The following is a 20,698-nucleotide window of genomic DNA, read 5'->3' on the forward strand; positions in this document are numbered from 1 at the left end:
CTGTGTCACCCCTGGTAGAGTGACAGCTCACAGCAACCTCAAACTCTTGGGTTTAAGCGATTCTCTTGCCTCAGGCTCCCAAGTATCTGGGACTACAGGCACCTGCCACAACGCCCGGTGTTTTTTTTTTTTTTTGCAATTATTGTTGGTTAGCTGGCCTGGGCCGGGCTCGAACCTGCCACCCTGGGTGCATGTGGTTGGCGCCGTGACCACTGTACTATGTGCGCCGAACCACCAGAAGGAGTTTTTAAAAGACCCGAGAATCCAGCGCGGGGAAGGCACAGAGCCACGGCTGGGCGGGTAAACCAGGTGGTTCAAAGAGAGGTCCCTGGAGAGGACGGGGCTTGGCGGCAGAGATCGAGCATGCGTGCTCAGTCCAGCCCGGCCGGCTCCTCTCGGAGCATGCGCACTTGGCCCAGGGAAGCCGTTCTCGGCTCGCCAGCGCCCGTTTCCGGGGCGGAGCGCGGAACCCGGAAGCAGTCAGAGGCTCGGCCCGGGCGCCGGCGTCTGAGTTGTCTGTGGTCGCGTTTCAGGGCTCACGGGTCCGGCTGCCGCCACCATGGGGAAGCGACAACACCAGAAGGACAAGATGTAAGTTGAACCGCAGCTGGGAGCGGTGCCCCGCTCTACGCCAGTCCCCGTTTGTCCCGCACTTCGCGCAGCTCCTTTTCCCTGTGAGGCCCCAGAGCCGGTCCCAAATGTCACTTTCTCCCGGAAGCCCCCGCCCCGCCCAGGCAGGGTAATGACCGCCCCTTCCCCCGGCCGCCGCGGTCTCCGGGGAGCCGCACGCCCCCTCCCCCAGCTGCGGCCTCCGAGTGCGGCTGTCCCCGGACTGCCCCGTCCACGCACCAGCTCCGTCCCTGAATTAGCTTGCTTTCCTTCTGCGTCCCTCGTCTCCCCAGCCTGCAACCGTGCTGCAGAGTCTGACAGTGTAGAGCATGCCAGCCGCGCCCCTCTGTGTTTTGTTATTTTGAGACAAGGTCTCGCTCTGTCACCCTGGCTAGAGTGCCACCGTGTTTCTGTGATTCTCATCACAACAAGTGAAACACCCGTGACTGCTTGCTGTTTTCTGCTGCCGCTCTTTCTAGTTCCCTTGTACACAGCAGCCAGATTGATGCTTTGAGACTGAACGTTCAATTACTTCAGGGCTCTGCTCAGAATCTTACGCAAATCCCGACTCTTCACCGTGCCCTGTGAGGCCCCTGTGATCTGGCCACTGCCTGTGTCTTCGTCTTTATCTGCCACAAGTCTTGTGCACATACTTCCCCCGTAACAACCCCCTTATTCTGGAACGCACCCAGCATTTCCTGCCTCAGAGCTTTGGTCAGTGCTATGGTGCTGTTCCCTCTGCCTGGAAAGCTCTCCCCAGATCTTCACGTGGCCAGCTGCTTCTCATTGTCAGGTCTTCTGATAAGTTCAGTTTCTTTCCTTGAGAACAAAGGAGAATTGTACATATTTGTTTACCAGTGTGTGTACCCGTGTCTGTTGTGTTTATTGCTGTGTGCCTGATACGTAGTAAGTGTTTCATAAGCATTTGCTGAATGAGTGAAGATTACGTCATTGGTTACTCACTTCTGAAGACTAAGTGCTTTTTTATGAAGGAGGTAGTAGTAGCATTCTGTTTCCCTCTTTCTCCTCCAGGTATATTACCTGTGCTGAATACACTCACTTTTATGGTGGCAAGAAGCCAGGTAAGGCATGAAATCCTTTTCTTCCCCCCTTGGGTGAGAGGCATTAAGGAATGATGTCTTCATTACACAATGAGCTGTAAAAATGGACAGTTAACAAAAACGCAGGGCTGGGTGCAGTGCCTGACGCCTGTAATCTGAGCACTCTGAGGCAGGAGGATTGCTTGAGCTCAGGAATTAGAGACCAGCCTGAACAAGAGTGAGACCCCATCTCTACTAAAAATAGAAAAACTAGCTGGGTGTAGTGGCAGGTGCCTGTGGTCCTAGCTACTTGGAAGGCTGAGGCAAGAGGATGGCTCAAGCTCAAGAGTTTGAGGTTGCTGTGAGCTATGATGCTATGGCACTCTACCCAAGGTGACAGAGTGAGACCTTGTCTCAAAAAAAAAAAAGAAAAAAAAACAGACACTGGGGAGACAGATGGGCCAAAGACGTAGTTCACAAAAAAAAGAAATATATTCTGGGGCGGTGCCTGTGGCTCAGTCAGCAAGGCGCCGGCCCCATATACTGAGAGTGGCGGGTTCAAACCCGGCCCCAGCTGAACTGCAACAAAAAAATGGCCGGGCGTTGTGGCGGGTGCCTGTGGTCCCAGCTGCTCCGGAGGCTGAGGCAAGAGAATCACCTAAGCCCAGGAGTTGGAGGTTGCTGTGAGCTGTGTGATGCCACGGCACTCTACCAAGGGGGCCATAAAGTCAGACTCTTTCTCTACAAAAAAAAAAAAAAAAAAGAAATATATTCAACAAAAGAGAATGTATTTCATGTTGGTGATTTTTTTAAATGTAGGTCATAAAATAACATTTTTTCTCTATCAAATTAATAAAGAATATGAAAGATGGTAATCTTTTTAGTTCAAGCAATCAAAGCGGCAGTTAAAAAGAGCATTGTCTAATTTTATTGGGAGTAAAGTATGTAGTTTTTGTCTGAGTTCTTTTTTGATGTGCCTTGTGTTTTGGTTATATCTATTAGAAGGTTTGTAATCCGCAGCAATTACTGCACTAGGTAATTCACACAAACTTTTTCGTGAAGTGTAATTGAGTTGTTGGTAAGAGCCTTCTGTTTTTTATTTTATTTTAAACAGATCTCCCACAAACAAATTTCCGTCGTTTACCTTTTGACCACTGCAGGTAAGAGTATTGTAATTGTGTTTGCCTTGTGATGGTTCTCTGAGAGTGAATCTACCCCTGAGGGGCAGATTAGTATTTTTTTTTAAGAGACAGAGTCTCACTTTGTTGCCCTCAGTACAGTGCTGTGGTGTCACAGTTCACAGCAACCTCCAGCTCTTAGGCTTAGGCGATTCTCTTGCCTCAGCCTCCTGAGTAGCTGGGACTACGGGCGCCCGCCACAACCCTCGGTTATTTTTTTTTGTTGTTGCAGTTTGGCCGGGGCTGGGTTCGAACCTACCACCCTCAGTGTATGGGACCGGCACGCTACTCACTGAGCCACAGGCGCTGCCCGCATCTGGGGCTTTTTCAGTGTCCCCCACCTCCCCTGGCTTCCATCTTTGGTTCCAGTTCTTCCAAAAGGCCTCTCGTCTATGTCTTGCCTATTTTTTAACTATCTTGGATTTATGGGTAAAAATGTGCTTTGAAAACGTGGCCTTTGTGGTCATGTTGGGAGAAGATGTATACTCATCATTGTGGTGACATTTGGAGCTTGCCCTGGTGCTGGGTCCTGCTCTGTCACTCACAGATACCACCACTGTTGCAATCAGAGTAGAAGGTTGGGGCGGGGGAGCTGCCAGCTTGCCCAGGGAGCACACTCCTGTGGCAGCATTTGAGAGATCACTATGGAAGGCACAGCCATCCCATGGCCTGACCGGGACACCTGGCTGCCGCCTTGGGGTGATTCTGTTGGCCTGACCAGGGCTCCTGGCTGCTGCCTTGGAGTGACTCTGTCCTTTCCCAGTCTCTCCCTACAGCCTTTTGTCTACCCAGTCTGCACCCCTGAAGGCGTCGTCTTTGACTTGCTGTGAGTTTTCTTTGAATTTTGATCTAACAAATATGGTGAGATTGTTGATAACTTCTAGGGAAGGGGACGTTAGGCCATCCTGTGGGTTGGGCCATCCAGGCAGCACCAAGCCAGGCATCGCCAGACCCTTGGTCTTAGTAGCCTTTGGAGCCCCAGGTGGCCTCTTGGGAACTAAGAAGGGACCACCAGGTCCTTTCTTAGGTCCAGGGACATGACAGCAGTGCTCTGTGACCCCCAGGCAGGCAGCTGTAGCTGGCCATGTGCTGCTGTTGCTGCCTGGAATGGGTTGACCACAGCTCAACTCCACAGCTGGTCCTCCTGTTCTAACTGGTGCACCTATACCTATTTTGGAATGGTACTGCCCTGAGCGTTCCACCTGACGAAGGCAGAGCTGGGACTAAAGTGCCCACTTTTCTAGTGCTGTATTTTTGGAGTGTCATGCCCAGTTTTCCATTCCAACATAAAGCCAGTTTCTATAATTTTTTCATGTTTCAGACTCATAGAAAATTTAGAAAATACTTCAAAGGAAAATAGAAAACAATCCCACTACCCAAGATAACTACTGTAAATTTTGAGAGTTATTTTTCCTGTGGTTTTATTCATAGTAACATGGTTGTGAAATATTGAAAAATAACACTTGGCTGGGTGCGGTGGCTCACACTTGTAATCCCAGCACTTTGGGAGGCTGAGACAAGAAGGATTGCTTGAGGCCTTGAGTTTGTTTTTTTTTTTTGAGACAGAGTCTCACTATGTCACCCTTGGTAGAGTGCCATGGCGTCACAGCAACCTCAAACTCTTGGGCTTAAGCGATTCTCTTGCCTCAGCCTCCCAAGTAACTGGGACTACAGGTGCCTGCCACAATGCCTGGCTATTTTTCTGTTGCAGTTGTCATTGTTGCTTAGTTGGCCTGGCCCGGGTTTGAACCCGGCACCCTTGGTGTATGTGGCTGGCACCCTAACCACTGTGCTATGGGCGCTGAGCCTGAGGCCTCAAGTTTTGAGACCAGCCTGGGCATTATAGTAAGACCCCATTTCTGCCAATAATAAAAAATAAATTAGCTGGGTATGCTGTTGTATGCCTATAGTCCCAGCTACTCATGAGGCTGGGGCAGGAAGATCGTTTGAGCCCTGGAGTTCAAGCCTGCAGTGACCTATGATTGTGCCACTGTACTCCAGCCTGGGTGACAGGGAGACCCAGTCTCTTGAAAATCAACAACGAAAGAGATGATTCTGTGTGGATCTACTTTCATTCTGTTATGGTGAAAGCTTCTCCCCCATGTCATTCAGAATGCTCTGAAAGTATAATTGTGGATACTGGCCCAGTATTTTTTTTTTTTTAAGTGTCACTTTGTCACCCTCAGTAGAGTGCTGTGATGTCATAGTTTACAGCAACCTCCAACTCCTGGGCTTAGGAGATTCTCTTGCCTCAGCCTCCTGAGTAGCTGGGACTACAGGTGCCCGCCACAATGCCCAGCTACTTTTTGTTGCAGTTTGGCCAGGGCCCGGGTTCGAACCCGCCACCTCTGGCATATTGGGGCCGGCGCCCTACTCCTTTGAGCCACAGGTGCTGCCCTGGCCCAGTATTTCATTGTATAGACGTGTCAACGTTTATTTGTACCTTTTTACCCAGTTGTAGTTTTGGTTTTTATACATAGCTGCAGTAAAAACCAGAATCTATTTTGAAACCCACGTACCCACAGATATTCCCCCTTCCTTTCTTGAGACTTTTCCCCTCCTAAAGTGAAACAAAACCTAACACAGAAGCAGCTCTGTATGTCAGTTTTGGTGTTAGCAGGTGGTGCCTAACCGCTGTGGGAATGCTTTCTGCCCTGTTTCCCCTTCAGGAGCATTGTTCCGTGGCTTAAGAAGTACGGGACCAACCCCAGCAATGGAGAGGTAAGTGGCTGTGCAGCAGTGGAAGTGGTTCTGGTAAATGCTCGCCTCTGGCCTTGACATTTATTTATTTATTTATTTGTCTATGAGGCAGAGTCTCACTCTATCACCCTGGGGTAGAGTGCTGTGGAGTCATAGCTCACAGCAACCTCCAACTCTTGGGCCCAAGCGACCCTCCTGCCTCAGCCTCCTGAGTAGCTGGGACTATAGGCACCCACCACTACACACAGCTCGTTTTTCCATTTTTAGTAGAGACAGGGTCTCGCTGTTTCTTAGGCTGGTCTCCAACTCTTGAGCTCAAGCAGTCCACCTGCCTTGGCCTCCCAGAGTGCAGACCCAGCCTGCTCTTCATTTTTATTCTGGAGATTTTCATGTACTGGTGAGGTGGTTCAGTCCTCTCCTCCTCATACCCACTTGTTTCCAGAAATGCTCCCTGCATATGCACACGTGTGTGTATGTGTGTGTGCATATATCATTTTGGGGGCTGTAGATGTTTCCTTGGATGTTGGGGGTCTTTGGTTTTTGTGCCCCACAGTGCCTCTGGGGGTCTGTGTGTGTTAGCACAGAGTGATGTGCTATTCTGTGGTGGCCACAGATGTCCTTCTCTGTTCTGACTTTTGTCATTCGTTGTAAGTGGAGATGCGGGAAATGTCCTTGTGCACGTCTCTCCAGCACACAGGAGTGTCTTGGGGTACTGCCAGTCACCAGGGGATGCCTTCAGTCTCTGTGTTGGTGGCTGCTGGCTCTGTCCCTCCTGTGCAGCTGCATCTTTTTACTAACAAGGCGTAAGAGAAATACCTGTTTTTCCATGTCCTTGACGACATTGGTTATCATCTAGTTTTTAAAATTTTGCTATTTACAGCCCCCCAAAAATTTAAGTTGTACTTTTATTGTGAGACTGAGCAGTTTCTTATGTCTCACAGACAGATCCAGTCTCGTGAATGCTGTGCTGCTCAGAATGGGTATTCTGAGTCAAGTTCTAACTCATTCTCCTTTTCTCCTTTTCCATTTCTCTGTACATCACTGCATATCTTTTTTTTTTTTTTTTTGAGACAGAGCCTCAAGCTGTTGCCCTGGGTAGAGTGCTGTGGCGTCACAGCTCACAGCAACCTCCAACTCTTGGGCTCAAGCGATTCTCCTGCCTCCGCCTCACAAGTAGCCGGGACTACAGGCGCCTGCCACAACGCCTGGCTATTTTTTGGTTGTAGCTGTCATTGTTGTTTGGCGGGTCCAGGCTGGATTTGACCCCGCCAGCTCAGGTGTATGTGGCTGGTGCCTTAGCCACTTGAGCCACAGGCGCCGAGCCACCACTGCGTGTCTTTATCATAAACTGTTGGTTTTCCCACATTTGAATCAGCATCTCTGTTCTCTTGGTTTCTTCACTTCTCAGAGATTTTTGTCCCTCCCCAGATTGGGCCCATTTCTTCACTTACTTGCACGTGTCTGTTCAGCTGGAAGGTGTTTGCTGTGCTGTGTGCTGGGCCTCGGGCTATGAGCAGGCTGGAGGCAGCAGACCAGGGAGGCTGTGGAGGGTGGTCCAGTGGGAAGTGCTGAGGTACCCGTGCCCATCCCTCTCTCTCCTTAGGCAGTGGGGACCTCAGTAGTAACCTGCCAGTGCAGTCAGGTCTCAGGGACCAGTTCAGTTTGGCAAGAATTTCCTGAGCAGCCACCACATGTCCTGTGCCAGGAGTGGGCAGGTGGAGCCAAGCAATTGTCCTGTGCTGGGGATCTTAGGCCAGTGAGGCTCCCATGGGGACAGGATTGATGGGGACACGGGCAGCTGGGTGAGGAGGGCGAGCAGGGAGCCATTGTGATATAGTAAGAAGCATGTGTTTTCTTTGGTTCCTGAGCTTCTAAAACGTGGAATTTCCTGGCTGAGAGGGTAAGCAGTTATTCCTGAGGAACCCTTCAGTCTGACCTGAGTTTACACGGAGGAGGACAAGGCCCCTAGCCAGAGGAACCAGCTTGTGGTTCACCTCAGATGTCAGGCAGGGACCAAGGGGCTGGAGATGGAGTTGGTCACTAAGGGTAGTGATTTAATGAATCACACCTGTGGAGTGGAGCCACCATGAGACCCCTCAGCAAAGGGGCTCAGAGAGCTTCTGGGTGGAAGCTATTCCAGCCACTGCATTCCAGCCTGGGCAAAATCATATGACCCTATCTCTAGGAAATAAAAAAAGGAAAAAGAAAAACGCTGGTGTAGAGGATACCGCTTTCTTTTTGGTAGAGACAGAGTCTCACTGTACCGCCCTCGGGTAGAGTGCCGTGGCGTCACACGGCTCACAGCAACCTCTTAACTCTTGGGCTTACGCGATTCTCTTGCCTCAGTCTCCCGAGCAGCTGGGACTACAGGCGCCCGCCACAACGCCCGGCTATTTTTTGGTTGCAGTTTGGCCGGGGCTGGGTTTGAACCTGCCACCCTCGGCATATGGGGCTGGCGCCCTACTCACTGAGCCACAGGCGCTGCCCGGATACCGCTTTCTTATCACAACCACTCTTCACTCTTAACATTTGAGTATATTTATTCCTTTTAATAGTGTCTCATTTTTCTTAAATATTTGTATGACAAAATGTCTGGATACCTGCATACCCTTCAATACCCAAAGAAATACATTCTTTTTTTTTTTGAGACAGAGCCTCAAGCCGTCGCCCTGGGTAGAGTGCTGTGGCTTCACAGCTTACAGCAACCTCCAACTCTTGGGCTCAAGCGATTCTCCTGCCTCAGCCTCCCAAGTAGCTGAGACTACCCGCCACAATGCCCGGCTGTGTTTTGGTTGCAGCTGTCATTGTTGTTTGGTGGGCCCGGGCTGGATTCGAACCTGCCAGCTCAGGTGTATGTGGCTGGCACCTTAGCCACTTGAGCCACAGGCGCCAAGCCCATTCATTTTTTTTTTTAATTTCAGAAGTAATCGCTGCTCACATAAAAATGTCCACAGATGGCTGTGTTGGGGACACACATGTAATCTCAGCACTTTAGGATGCTGACCACTTTGGGATTGCTTGAGCCCAGGAGTTCGAGGCTTCAGTGAGCTGTGATGACACCAGTACACTGCAGCCAGGGTGACAGGGCAAACTTGTCTCTAAAAAAAAAAAAAAAGTCCAACCATGGCAGAAGTGTACTGCACACGTGCATCTCTCAGGTTATCCCATGACACTTTTCTCTGAGCTGGTGGGGAGCAGGCGGGGGCTGCATAAACAAATAGCTGGCGGTGTGCCCCCTGTGAGGCTGTCGCGGTGTCTTGCAGCTCCAGAGTCGGCTGGTGAAGACCATTCCATCTGTATCTTCCTAGCCTGATACCCACCGTCTCTTTACATCAGCCACTTGTTTGTTACTGATTATTGTGTTTCTTCCAGAAACTGGATGGGAGGTCCTTGATCAAGCTGAACTTTGCCAAGAACAGTGAGGGTGAGTAGCACCATCGCAGCCCAGACCAGGGGCCCAGCTCTTCCAGGTCTCGTGTACGTGTTGTTCCTTTCTGATCAAGTGAGGCACTGGCTTTGCTTGCCTTCTCCACAGGTGCCGTACGATTTCTTCTCAAGCACCATTCTCAGTAGCATTCTCAGCCCAAGAGTTTTGAGCTGGCGCAGGGTGGGGATGCAGCCTGGGGTGTGGGGCACTTGTTCTCACACGTGTGGCCAGGGTGTTGTGAGCTGCTGGTGGCCTTGGTGGGCACAGTTGGGCTCTGTGGTCCATTCACTGCTGTAGGCAGCCCCTGCTCAGGCTGGGAGCCAGGGTGGCATCCTGGCTGCAGGGGCAGCTGGTCCAGAGGTATTTGCCGGGCAGATCCTGGCTCAGGTTTCTCTTTGCTGCTGCTCACAAGGTCCTGCCCAGTGCCAGTTCCTGCTGCTTTGTGTCCCCTGCCCACCCTCTGCTGTTTTCGTGGGCAGAGATACCCAAGCTGAGGTGACCCGCCTGTCCCGCCCATCTGGGCACAGGCCTTACTCTCTGATCCTGTGGGCATGGCTCAGGTCTTTGGCCATGGGACACCATGGTTAGGTTGCTGTCCCTGCTCACAGGGCACATGCATTCCAGAGAGATCCTGAGGCACGTGAGGCCAGGCCCTGCCTCCCTGGCTGGCCCAAGTTGGTGCCAAGTTCATAGGTGAATGAATGAGTGAGCTTCAGTGAGAAAGCAGCACGGTGGGTCATTAGTGGCTAGTGGAGGGCAGGAGTGCCACCCTGGTGGCTAAGTGCTGGGCACCTTCCCCTCTGTGATCAGCTGGTATGAGAGCAGGCTACAGTGTGCACCCATCACTGGCAGGTATCAGTATTTGCTGAGCATGTCAGATGCTGCTTCTGCCAGGGACAAAAGTACAGCAGGGATGGGTGGAGGGCTTCCAGGGGACACGCTGGCAAGGTTTGAGAGCAGGGAGTCTGTGGCATCTAGGAGCAGGGGATGTGGTCAGAGAGGTCAGGAGTGGGCACAGCCTTCCTGTAGGGCTGGGCAGCCATGGAGGACTTGGGTTTCTGCTCTTAGATGGGAGCTGCTGAGGAGGAGGCAAGAACTGGCCTGATTTTTCTCTTTTGTTTTAAATAACTTTGAGCTAGAATTCACTTTTTTTTTTTTTTTTGGCTTCGTTTTGTTGTTAATTGGAAATTTCGGATACTTGAAAGTGGAGAGCACTGTGTGGTGACCCTTCCTGGGGTGGATCACCCTGCAGTCCCCATGGCCCTGGCAGTCCTTGCCTGCGCTGGTCCCCTGTGCTGGTGGATGAAGCCAGTCCCAGGCCTAAACGCTTCACCGGGCAGCACTTGAAGAAAGGATGTGAAAGGAATGGTCATGGTACCATTCCCAGCCTGAAGAATTGTCTGGCCAGTGGTCATGTTTCTATAATTGTCTCCTAATTATTTTTTTAATAGTTTTTAAGATGTTTAAAAAGACCACACTTGGCTCAGCGCCTGTAGCTCAGTGAGTATGGCGCCAGCCACATACACCAAGGGTGGTGGGTTCGAGCCTGGCCCAGGCCTGCTAAACAGCAATGACAATTGCAACCAAAAAAATAGCTGAGCATTGTGGCAGATGCCTATAGTCCCAGCTACTCTGGAGGCTAAGGCAAGAGAATCAGTTAAAAAGCCCAAGAGTTTGAGGTTGCTGTGAGTGGTGACACCACAGCACTGTACCGACTCTGTCTCAAAAAAATAAATACAAATGAAAAGACTACACAAAGCTGAGCGCAAGTGGCTCACAACTGTAGTCCCAGCACTCCGGGAGACTGAGGCAGGTAGATCACTTGAGTTCAGGAGCCCCATCTCTATTAAAAAATAGGAAAACTGGGGTGGTGCCTGTGGCTCAGTGAGTAGGGTGCCGGCCCCATATACTGAGGGTGGCGGGTTCAAACCCAGCCCCGGCCGAACTGCAACCATAAAATAGCCAGGTGTTGTGGCGGGCGCCTGTAGTCCCAGCTGCTCGGGAGGCTGAGGCAGGATAATCGCGGAAGCCCAAGAGCTGGAGGTTGCTGTGAGTCCTGTGACATCATGGCACTCTACCCAGGGCGGTAAAGTGAGACTCTGTCTCTACAAAAAAAAAAGAAAAACTGAGGCAGGAGGATCACTTGAACCCAGGAGTTGGAGGTTGCTGTGAGCTATGATGACACCACAGCACTCCACTCAGGGTGACAGAGTGAGACTCTCTCAAAAAAATAAAAGTCTACGCAAATGTGTGTGGCTGGTGACTCTGTCTTTTAATGTAGAAGTTCCTCCCTCCCCCCTTTTTTGCATTTCTTTGTTGGGTCCCCTGGCCATGGGGTGGGGACCTGTGGGCAGGTAGCTGGGTAGGTGTTTGCTGTAGTGACCAGGCAAAGGGACTGGTGGTAAGAGGCAGGTTTCTCAGAGGATGGGTTTCCTGCCAAGTGCTGACTTTAAGAGGAGGAGGTCTTCATGGTGGTCACCTAGGGGTGTACTAGGGGTCATGGAGGACACGAGGAAGGTGGTGCCAGAGTTGGGTCTTTTTTTTTTTTTGAGACAGAATCTCATTATGTCTCCCTTAGTAAAGTGCTATGGCGTCACAGCTCACAGCAACCTCAAACTCTTGGGCTTAACCTCCCAAGTACCTGGACCACAGGTGCCCACCACAATGCCCAGGTATTTTTGTTGTTGTTGTTGTTGCAGTTGTCATTGCTGTCCAGCTGGCCCGGGTCGAGCTTGAACCTGCCACATTTGATGTATGTGGCCGGCGCCCTACTCACTGAGCTATGGGTGCTGAGCCCAGAGTTGGGTCTTACAGGATGACTATAGGAGTCTTCTTTTTTTTGAGACCAAGTCTTACTATGGCGCCCTGGGTAGAGTGCTGTGGTGTCACAGCTCACAGCAACCTCAAACTCCTGGGCTTAACTGATGCTCTTGCCGCAGCCTCCCAAGTAGCTGGGACTACAGGCGCCTGCCACAACACCCGGCTATTTTTTGGTTATAGTTGTCGTTGTTTGGCAGGTGGGCTGAGCTTGAACCCTCCAGCTCTGGTGTATGTGGGTGGCGCTCCAGCTTCTGAGCCACAGGCACCAAGCCAACTAGGAGTCTTTTAATGGTACAGGTGGAAGGGAGCAACTGCTGTCCCTCTAGCCCCGCCTCCCCTATCTTTTGATCTTGGTCTGAGTTCCCTCATGCCCTACCCGCCAGCAGTCTTCTCTGGGGCCTCACAGTCCTGGGTGACCAGCCTCCCTGTGCCTCCTCTCTAGGAAACTACCACTGCCCAGTGCTGTTCACCGTGTTCACCAACAACACCCACATTGTGGCCATCAGGACGACTGGCAACGTCTATGCCTATGAGGTGTGTGGGACATGGTGTGGAGACCTCAGGTGTGTCCTCTGGGCTCCACCAGCTGGGCTGGGCTTAGCCTGTCTTTTCAGGGTTCACTGGCAGTGGCGCCACAGCTCTTGCTGGGCAGACTTCTCATTTCCAGACAGGTCAGGAGAGGGTGGGGTGGAGCTTCCTGCCACCTCTGAACCTGGAATCCAGGTGGCTCTGGGGCAGAGACCCTTATCTCTCAGAAGGTCTTCCCTTGTCTTTATCTGAGACCAGGCCCTGAGGGCAGTCCTCTGGGAGTCTAAGGGGTCTTTGGGTCCTGGCTTTGGATAGAGCCACCTGTCTCTAGGAGCAGCGGGTCTGGGCTCGTGGGTGGAGTTCTGCCTACGGGTGGATTAGGGAGAGATGAGGCAGTGACTCAAGAGCAGTGGGGGCGGGGTGGGGCTGTGGGGGAGGCTCAGCAGTACAGGAAAGCAGACTGTCCTGTGCCCTTTCTAGTCCTGCACCTGGACGTCTTCAGGGTTGGTGGCCAGTGCTGCCCCAGGGGGCTGGGGTCAGTCCTTGCTGTTGGTGCGAGAGTGCTGCTAGAGGGTGCCCCAGGAGGGCACTTCTGTCCTCAACCGCTGCCTGCTGGGGCTTGGCACAGGAAGTGCTGGGAAAGGCGGAATGGGTCTGCTGGGCCTGTTTGCTGCTCTGTGCACATGTATGACAAGAGCCTCCCCATGGAGGTGCTCAGAGGTTGCATTGGTGCCTGGGGCCCAGCTGGCTCTGCCTTCACCATTGCTGCTGTGTGTGGGGCATGCATAACTGTCTCGCGTTCATCCCCTCTCGATGCTGGGTGACTCCAGGCTTCCCACCTCCAGGTCACTGTGCCAAGGCTTGGGGGCAGGTGCCTGATACCGTATCCTTCCGGCCTCAGGCAGTGGAGCAGCTAAACATCAAGGCCAAGAACTTCCGAGACCTACTGACAGATGAGCCCTTCTCCCGGCAGGACATCATCACCCTGCAGGCGAGTGTGTCCTTCCCAGGAGAGGGGCTCTGACCTCTGTGTGGCCCCTGCAAGGCGAGTGTGTCCTTCCCAGGAGAGGGGCCCTGACCTTTGTGTGGCCCCTGCAAGGCGAGTGTGTCCATCCTGCTGAGAGGGCCCTAACGTCTGTGTGGCTCCCTGCGGGGGGCAGGAATTCCTGGAATTCCTGCCTGGTTGTGGTTCCTCAGCTGCCCTCAGTGCCCCACCTACAAGCCGCCCAGGCCTCTGCAAGACCACCTGCTTTGTGTGTGTGGCTCTCACGTCCTCCTCTCTGATCCCCCAGCTTCATGTCAGGGTCCCTCAAAGCTTCTTGGAGTGTAGCTGCTGTTCTGCAGGCTTGGCTCTGCCCAGCACTTCAAGGGCAGGAACTCTGGGCCCAGCATCTGGCACAGGCCTCCCTGCAGGGTCAGAGAGCCCAGCGAACTGAGGAGACACTGATGTAGAAAGCAGGGTACAGCTCCTTCCTCTCTGTGGCTGGTCCTATTCTAATCCGAGGTCGGCCCACAGGCTGTCCACGTTTCTGTCCGTGGCCACCTAACATCAAGGCATGCTTGTTAGCTGTGGGCCCTGGAGGGACAGCATGCAGTTTGGTGAGCAGCTATGAGCTAGCAGTCTCCACCCTGCCCTGCTTGTTAGTCTCCTGAGACAAAGGTGCCCCCACCTGCCCTGTTCCCTACCCCCAGCCTCAGTGCAACGCTGGCTCTTCCCCTCCTGGAGCCTGCCCATCCTTTGTCTCCTGTAGCTGCCATCAGGCTGCAGGCTGGGCGCCTGGCTGTGGCACTGGGCTTGTGCTGTTGGGGTTCTCTTTTTTTTTAATTTTTTTTTGCTGGGGTTCTCTTTTTACTACAGGACCCCACCAATTTGGACAAGTTCAATGTCTCCAACTTCTTTCATGTTAAGAATAACATGAAAATGATAGATCCAGGTGTGTATAGCCATGGGCTGGGCTGGGCTTGAGGGTTTAGGGGAGCAGGACTTGCGCTTCCCTGGCAAAGCCCTTGCCTCCCTGGGGCAGAGGACTCAAGCCTGGACAGGCCTGCACTTCCTGAGAGTCTAGGCAGCAACAGCTATAGAACCTCAGGCGGGCTGGACCTGCTGCCCTGCCAGGACATCACCTCACTTTCTCCTCCTCAGCTGTGGCCATGTACCTCCCTGGGTTCCTGTTGACCACTGCTGTGTCCAGGCACTGGCTCGGAGGCTCTGGGCTGTGTCAGGCCTGATGCTGTGGCCAGCTGGGCCTGTGTTCCCTGTGTACCAGCCGGGGCCGTCAGGGAGCAGGTTGCAGGGTGAGGAGGGTCCTCGGGTTTTCTGTGCTGACTTGTAGCCACGTGCAGTGCTGGAGGAGCCAGTTGCATCCTGCTCAGGTGGCCTGAGTGGTCTCTGTACCACAGAGCAGCATCTCCGCACATGTGGCGCTTGTTGTGTGAACTGCTTCGAATTCAGGCAGCTGAGCACATGGTTGGGGTAGATCTGAGCTTGGGAGACCCAGAGGCCTGTGGTGTCTGGGGTCCAGCCATACCCTGTGGACCAGGGATTCTAACCCCTCTCCCTGCAGGCAGCATGGCCCCTCTTGAGTGGTCACAGATGGATGGTGCATTTCACATCCAATGGGGTATCACAGGTCCCAGACCTTTGAATTATTAAAAAAAATTACTTTTAGGCTGGGCTGAGTGGCTCATGGCTATAATCCTTCCACTTTGGGAGGCAGAGGCGGGTGGATTGCTTAAACTCAGAAGTTTGAGACCAGCCTGAGTAAGAGCGAGACCCTTTCTCTACTAAAAATAGAAAGATTAGCCAGGCATTGTGATGGGTGCCTGTGCCAGCTACTTGGTAGGCTGAGGCAGGAGGATCACATGAACCCAGGAATCTGAGGTGGTTGTGAGCTATGGCGCTACAGCACTCTAGCCTGGGTGACAGAGTGAGACTCTGTCTCCAAAAGAAAAACCCACAAAACTGTTGAAGTTATAAACTCACACAGGCCTTCTGTGTGCTCTGGGCACCTGGCCTCACTGCCTGCTGTGATACAGTGGCAGCAGCTTGGGACCTGTAGCCTGACCTACCTGTGGTTTCTGCCACTGGGACCTGCTCTGGATTTACAGGGCCGTCAAGCACGTTTGGGGGTTTTGCTGGGACCCTGGCTGCTCAGGGCCACGGTACTGTTTTGTAGATGAAGAGAAGGCCAAACAGGACCCATCTTATTATTTGAAGAACATGAACACTGAGACACGGGAGACCCTGCAGGAGCTCTACAAGGAGTTCAAAGGGGACGAGATTCTGGCTGCCACCATGAAGGTCCCGGAGAAGAAGAAAGTGGACAAGCTAAATGCTGTGAGTGCTGGAGGGCACTCGGCTGAGGTCCCTCTCCCCGCCTGTCCTGGGGAGGGGCTTGTGGGGCACTGGGGGACCCCCAGGGCTGCAGTGTCCCCAGGTCCCTTGGTGCCAGCCCTCAGGGTGGCCGAGATGGCTTGGCTCCAGAAGGTGGGAGGGGTGGGGCTGACCCCCACACTGGACAGTGGAGAAGCAACAGATTGGTGAATGGCTCCTTGCAGGGGTGTGGCCCCAGTCGTGGAGGTCTGCCTCACGGAGTCGGGCGTTTGGGGGCCAGTGTGGTGAGGGTCAGTGTGTCTGCTGCTGCCCTGCGTGGGCCTGTCTGGATCATTACGTTTGCTTTTCAGCATGTTAGGCAGAGCCAGGGGAACTGTAGGGGGAAGGTAGAGACTCTCCCTGCTAAAGAATTATCCAAATTCTGGAAAATTGGGGAAATTTAGAAAAGAAAGTTTGTTGTCCGTGATCTCCCCATTCTAATGCTTTGGTGTGTTACGTTCTGATGGGGAGAAACCATCTTTTTTTCTCTATGATAAAAAATATTTATTGGGCCTTTTTCTCCTGATTAAAGAGATAATGTGTTTACTGTAAAAAGTGAACTTTTAAAAAGAAAGGAGTCACGCCTGCTTCTAGGGGGCCGGACCCTTGGGGTATTTTGTTCCAGGCTTTCACATAGGTCATGAAAGTTGGGGGCCATTGGCCTGGGCCAGCTGTGGCCTTCCTCCCCCTGCTGTCACTGTGTCTCTGTCCTCAGCCCCTTGACTGGGCTCTAAGGGAAGGGCAATGCTGGCTGGGCTGTCCTGTTGGGCCCACTGGTAGGGGTCAGGGATACCCTTCTGGAGGAGAGAGCTAGAGCAGAGAACGTGTGCCTGGTGCAGAGTGCACGTGTGTTTGGCCTGCAGGTAGGCATCATTGTGCCCACCCGCCAGCACCCGGCGTGCCACTGAGGGGCTGCTTTGGTGTTCTTGGCAGGCCCACTACTCCACAGGGAAGGTCAGCGCCTCCTTCACCTCTACTGCCATGATTCCGGAGACCACACACGAAGCAGGTACATGCCTCTGCTGCTCCAGTCACAGCCCCATCACTGTGTCGCAGGCGGCTACCCTCCCACTGCCGCTTTCCTCAGCAGTTTTCAGTGGAGTGGGTGGGCAGGGTTGGGCCCTCTTGGCAAGTGGGTTTTGTGCTGGGGTCAGGGAGGCTGCTGTGTGTGCCAGGTCTGGGCCAGGAGATCCTCTCCTGACTCTGTGGCCTTGGCCCTGTCTCACAGTCTCACAGTTTCATGTCCCTGTGGCTCCATGGGCACTCAGGCACTGTCCTCTTGTGGGGTCTCTCCCCCCCACTATCCCCTGAACCCCAGATTCTTCTGCCCTCTGACTGCCCTGCTCGCCCAACTCTGGGAGTTTCTGGCACCTATTGTAACTGTTGCCCCATGAGCCCAGTGAGCTTGCGAGGCCTGGGTCATCCTTGGCCCCTTGCTCCCGCCAGCACTCTTCCCAGAGCTGTGCCCAGCACTAGTGGCGGGGCTGCCCTGGGGTAAGGGTGGGCGCCGAGTCTGGGCCTCTGTTTGCAGCTGCCATTGACGAGGACGTGCTGCGCTATCAGTTTGTCAAGAAGAAGGGCTACGTGCGGCTGCACACCAGCAAGGGCGACCTCAACCTGGAGCTGCACTGTGACCTGGTGGGTGGGCAGCTGCCCTCACTCTGCCTCAGAGCTTTTCTGGGATTATGGTCAGCTGTGTCTTAAACATGGAGCTGTCATGAGTATGTGCTTGTAGCCTGTCCCCAGGAGGGTATCCCTGTGTCCTCCCCATGGGGCCTGATGGCTATAGAGGGTCTGGCCTGCCTGCTGCCCTGCCCAGGACCATCGCTGTGGCTGGCAGGTTCTTCCTCACTTGTAGTGCGGGGCATCTGATCACGTATCTGCCCTGTGATAAAGGCCCCGTGTGGCTTTTGTGACCTGCACTTGGCTGCTATGTGCCTCACAAAAGTACTGGGGCTGTTTTTCAGACACCGAAAACCTGTGAAAACTTCATCAGGCTTTGCAAGAAGGGTTATTACGACAGCACCATCTTTCACAGATCCATCAGGAACTTCGTGGTGAGTGATGGAGTCCCTGGCTGCACAAGATGTACTTGATGGGATGTCAGAGCTGGAAGGACCCTTCCCAGCCCTGTCCCAGACACCTGGGCCAGGCCACACTAGGGCTGGTCCGGAAGGGGAATCTGTCTGGGAGTCTCCCAGGGAACCTGCAGCCTCTGATAACCTTGAGTCCCCAGCCCAGGTGGAACTAGGTTCACTACAAGGGTGGGTGGGAGGCCCCTGGTCCTGCCACCCCCTTTGGAGCACACCTGGGGGCGGGCTCTGGACTTCGGGGCAAGAATGGCTTACGGGCTTCTGTTCTTCACAGATCCAAGGGGGTGACCCCACGGGCACAGGCACAGGTAGGTGCTGGTGCTGGTCCCCTCCCTAGGCCCCTTGGCTGTTTGTGGGGCATGAGGGCGCCAGCGAGCAGGATTGTGTGGAGAGTTCAGACATGAAGTCTGAGCCCCAAGGCTAGGGTTGGGCCCAGCCCCCCACTCTGCCCTCAGGCCCAACCCTTTTCTTGGTGGTTATGGGGCCCACATGAGGGATAGGACAAGAGTGTGTCACCCCCTTCCTGGGCCCCCAGAAATGACTGCCCAGGCCTCTCCAGCCAAACCCAGCCTGGCAGCTGCTTGGCCCCCACCCTACCCTATAGACCTTGACCCTCTACTGCCTATCCTGGGGCAAGTCATCTGGGGGCCCATGTGGGTGTGGGGGCTGAGGACCAAGGCCAGTCTTTAAGGTGTTGCTGCCCCAGGTGTGCCCAGCGAGGCCGGATACCCCTTGGGAGGCAGTTTTCAGGGCAGGCCCAGCTGGGCTCTGGCATTCTTGCTGCTGACTGTAGCTTTCTTACCCAGGTGGGGAGTCATACTGGGGGAAGCCCTTCAAAGATGAGTTCCGGCCCAACCTCTCGCACACGGGAAGGGGCATCCTCAGCATGGCCAACTCTGGGCCCAACAGCAACAAGTCTCAGTTGTGAGTCGGCTGGGCCTGGCTGGGGCGTGGGGGGTGGCCCAAAGCTTCCTGTGGTTCTTCCTCTTAGCTGCTCCCTGAGGGTTATACTGGCTTGAAACCAATCCAGGTAGCATGTGGCACCTCTAGGCTGGGCATGTGCCCCAGCATCAAAAGGGGATGCCCCAGAGCCAGTTGGCACGGAGAGCAGGCCCTGGCAGCATGTGCCCTTAAGAGAGCAGAAGTCACCTCTTAACCATGAGGTCCAGAAAGGTGGGAACTAGCATGTGCGTGTGGCCAGGCCAGGACTGGGGAGCTCAGCCACTAGGCAGGCACTGGCAGTTGGCAGAGCGTGTGTCTTGGTATGCGTGGAGGGTAGTGGGTGGGCAACAGCTGGCAGCAAGGGCTGGGTGCTGGGCACCAAGTTGTGGAAGGACAGGTGTGCACGTTCCGTTTATCCACCGTCCACAAGCGTGGCTTGATTTGACCTTTGGTTTCATAGTTATCTTCGCAGGAGTCCCTTGTCTTAAGCTACCATGTGAGAATTTCATGTTATACTTTGTGATACTTTTGTAAGTGAAATTATTTTCAATTGTTAATTCTTGCTCATGTAGAGAAAAACTAGTTTATTTCTAGCTAATTTATCAAATTCTCTTATAATTCAGGTCCTTTTTATTTAGACTTTCTTGGGTATTCTAGAAACTCAAGCTTATATAAAGCAAAACCTGGAGTCCTCTCTGCTCCCCTGGTGTGCACATCCTTGCCTGGGCCTGCGGGGAGGAGGCTCTGGCATCCTAGGCCCCCACTGAAATGCTGTTTTGTCATCTGATGACATTTGACAGTCTGTTGTTCTAAGAGAAGGGGCTGAATTTCCAGAGGCCTTTTTTCTTAACATTTGTTACGCTGATGACCATCGGATTCTCTCGTCCTCCTAGAGTGTGGGGATGAGACCTCCATGAAACCAGAGTGGCTAAGGTGCCGGCCCCATATACCAAGGGTGGCGGGTTCAAACCCGGCCCCAGCCAAACTACAACAAAAAAATAGCTGGGCGTTGTGGCGGGCGCCTGTAGTCCCAGCTACTTGGGAGGCTGAGGCAGGAGAATCGCCTAAGCCCAGGAGTTGGAGGTTGCTGTGAGCTGTGACGTCACAGCACTCTATCAAGGGCAATAAAGTGAGACTGTCTCAAAAAAAAAAAAAAAAAAGAAAAGAAAGAAATCAGAGTGGCCTGGCCTTTCCTTTGGTGTCTCCTTGGCATTCTGAAGGAAGCCCTGGCCTGTCATCGTTGCCCCATGGTCCTCGCTGCCTCACTCTCCACCTGTGGTGTGCGGTGTTGGGCGTGTGAACTGGCCGGAGCAGGTTGTGGTGTGAGCGGGGCTGCCACTGTTTGTGGTCTGCAGGAGTTAAAGTCACACTGGCTCAGCTGTTACCAGCTGAGGACAGCTCGGAGTCATTCACACGATTCCCAGGCCTCCATTTCGGGCCGGTGGATGATTTCTTTCTTTCTTTTTGTTTTTTTGAGACAAGAGTCTCACTGTGTCACCCTGGGTAGAGTGCCATGGTGTCACAGCTGACAGCAACCTCTAGCTCCTGGGCTTAAGTGATTCTCTTGCCTCAGCCTCCTGAGTAGCTGGGACTGCAAGCTCTTGCCACACGCCTGGATATTTTTGTTGTTGTAGTTGTTGTTTGGCAGGCCTGGATTCAAACCTGCCAGCCCCGGTGTATGTGGCTGGCACCCTAGCTGCTGAGCCACAGGTGCCGAGCCCTGGCAGATTTCTGTCAGGCCACAGTTCAACTCCCCCAACCCTAGATTCTCGCATTTGTTTCCATAGGGCCTTGTCGGCCTCTCTGATGCGTCATGCCGCCCTGCTCTCTCCTAACCGCGTCTGTGTTCCTTGCTTCCTTGGTGGTTTATGAGGCATTTGTCATTTGTCGCTCTCTGTGTCACTGTTTCAGTTTCTGTCTTGGCTGATTCTTCTTGGCGTCTGTCCTCTCTGCTGCTTTCCTAGCTGGTATCTGGCCATGACCGCAGA

At 53.4% G+C, this 20,698-nt stretch overlaps 1 protein-coding gene across 2 annotated transcripts in view; it reads left to right on the top strand.

The window, feature by feature from the left end:
- The first annotated feature begins 463 nt into the window (after positions 1-463).
- The window catches only part of PPIL2 (peptidylprolyl isomerase like 2), a 30,122-nt gene continuing 9,887 nt past the window's right edge, over positions 464-20,698 (top strand). Inside the window, exons 1-15 of one of the 2 annotated variants that reach the window (XM_053589510.1) lie at positions 464-591; positions 1,642-1,691; positions 2,764-2,809; positions 3,591-3,653; positions 5,497-5,548; positions 8,900-8,951; positions 12,217-12,308; positions 13,204-13,293; positions 14,161-14,236; positions 15,479-15,639; positions 16,609-16,684; positions 17,207-17,313; positions 17,643-17,732; positions 18,043-18,076; positions 18,575-18,692. In XM_053589510.1, coding sequence (XP_053445485.1) covers positions 560-591; positions 1,642-1,691; positions 2,764-2,809; positions 3,591-3,653; positions 5,497-5,548; positions 8,900-8,951; positions 12,217-12,308; positions 13,204-13,293; positions 14,161-14,236; positions 15,479-15,639; positions 16,609-16,684; positions 17,207-17,313; positions 17,643-17,732; positions 18,043-18,076; positions 18,575-18,692 — 1,139 coding nt within the window. In that variant the 5' untranslated portion in view covers positions 464-559. The remainder of the gene's footprint in view (positions 592-1,641; positions 1,692-2,763; positions 2,810-3,590; positions 3,654-5,496; positions 5,549-8,899; positions 8,952-12,216; positions 12,309-13,203; positions 13,294-14,160; positions 14,237-15,478; positions 15,640-16,608; positions 16,685-17,206; positions 17,314-17,642; positions 17,733-18,042; positions 18,077-18,574; positions 18,693-20,698) is intronic. The other variant, XR_008379688.1, reaches the window with a different exon arrangement.

The sequence above is a fragment of the Nycticebus coucang genome, chromosome 4 (genome assembly GCF_027406575.1).
Source record: "Nycticebus coucang isolate mNycCou1 chromosome 4, mNycCou1.pri, whole genome shotgun sequence".
Lineage (NCBI taxonomy): Eukaryota > Metazoa > Chordata > Mammalia > Primates > Lorisidae > Nycticebus > Nycticebus coucang.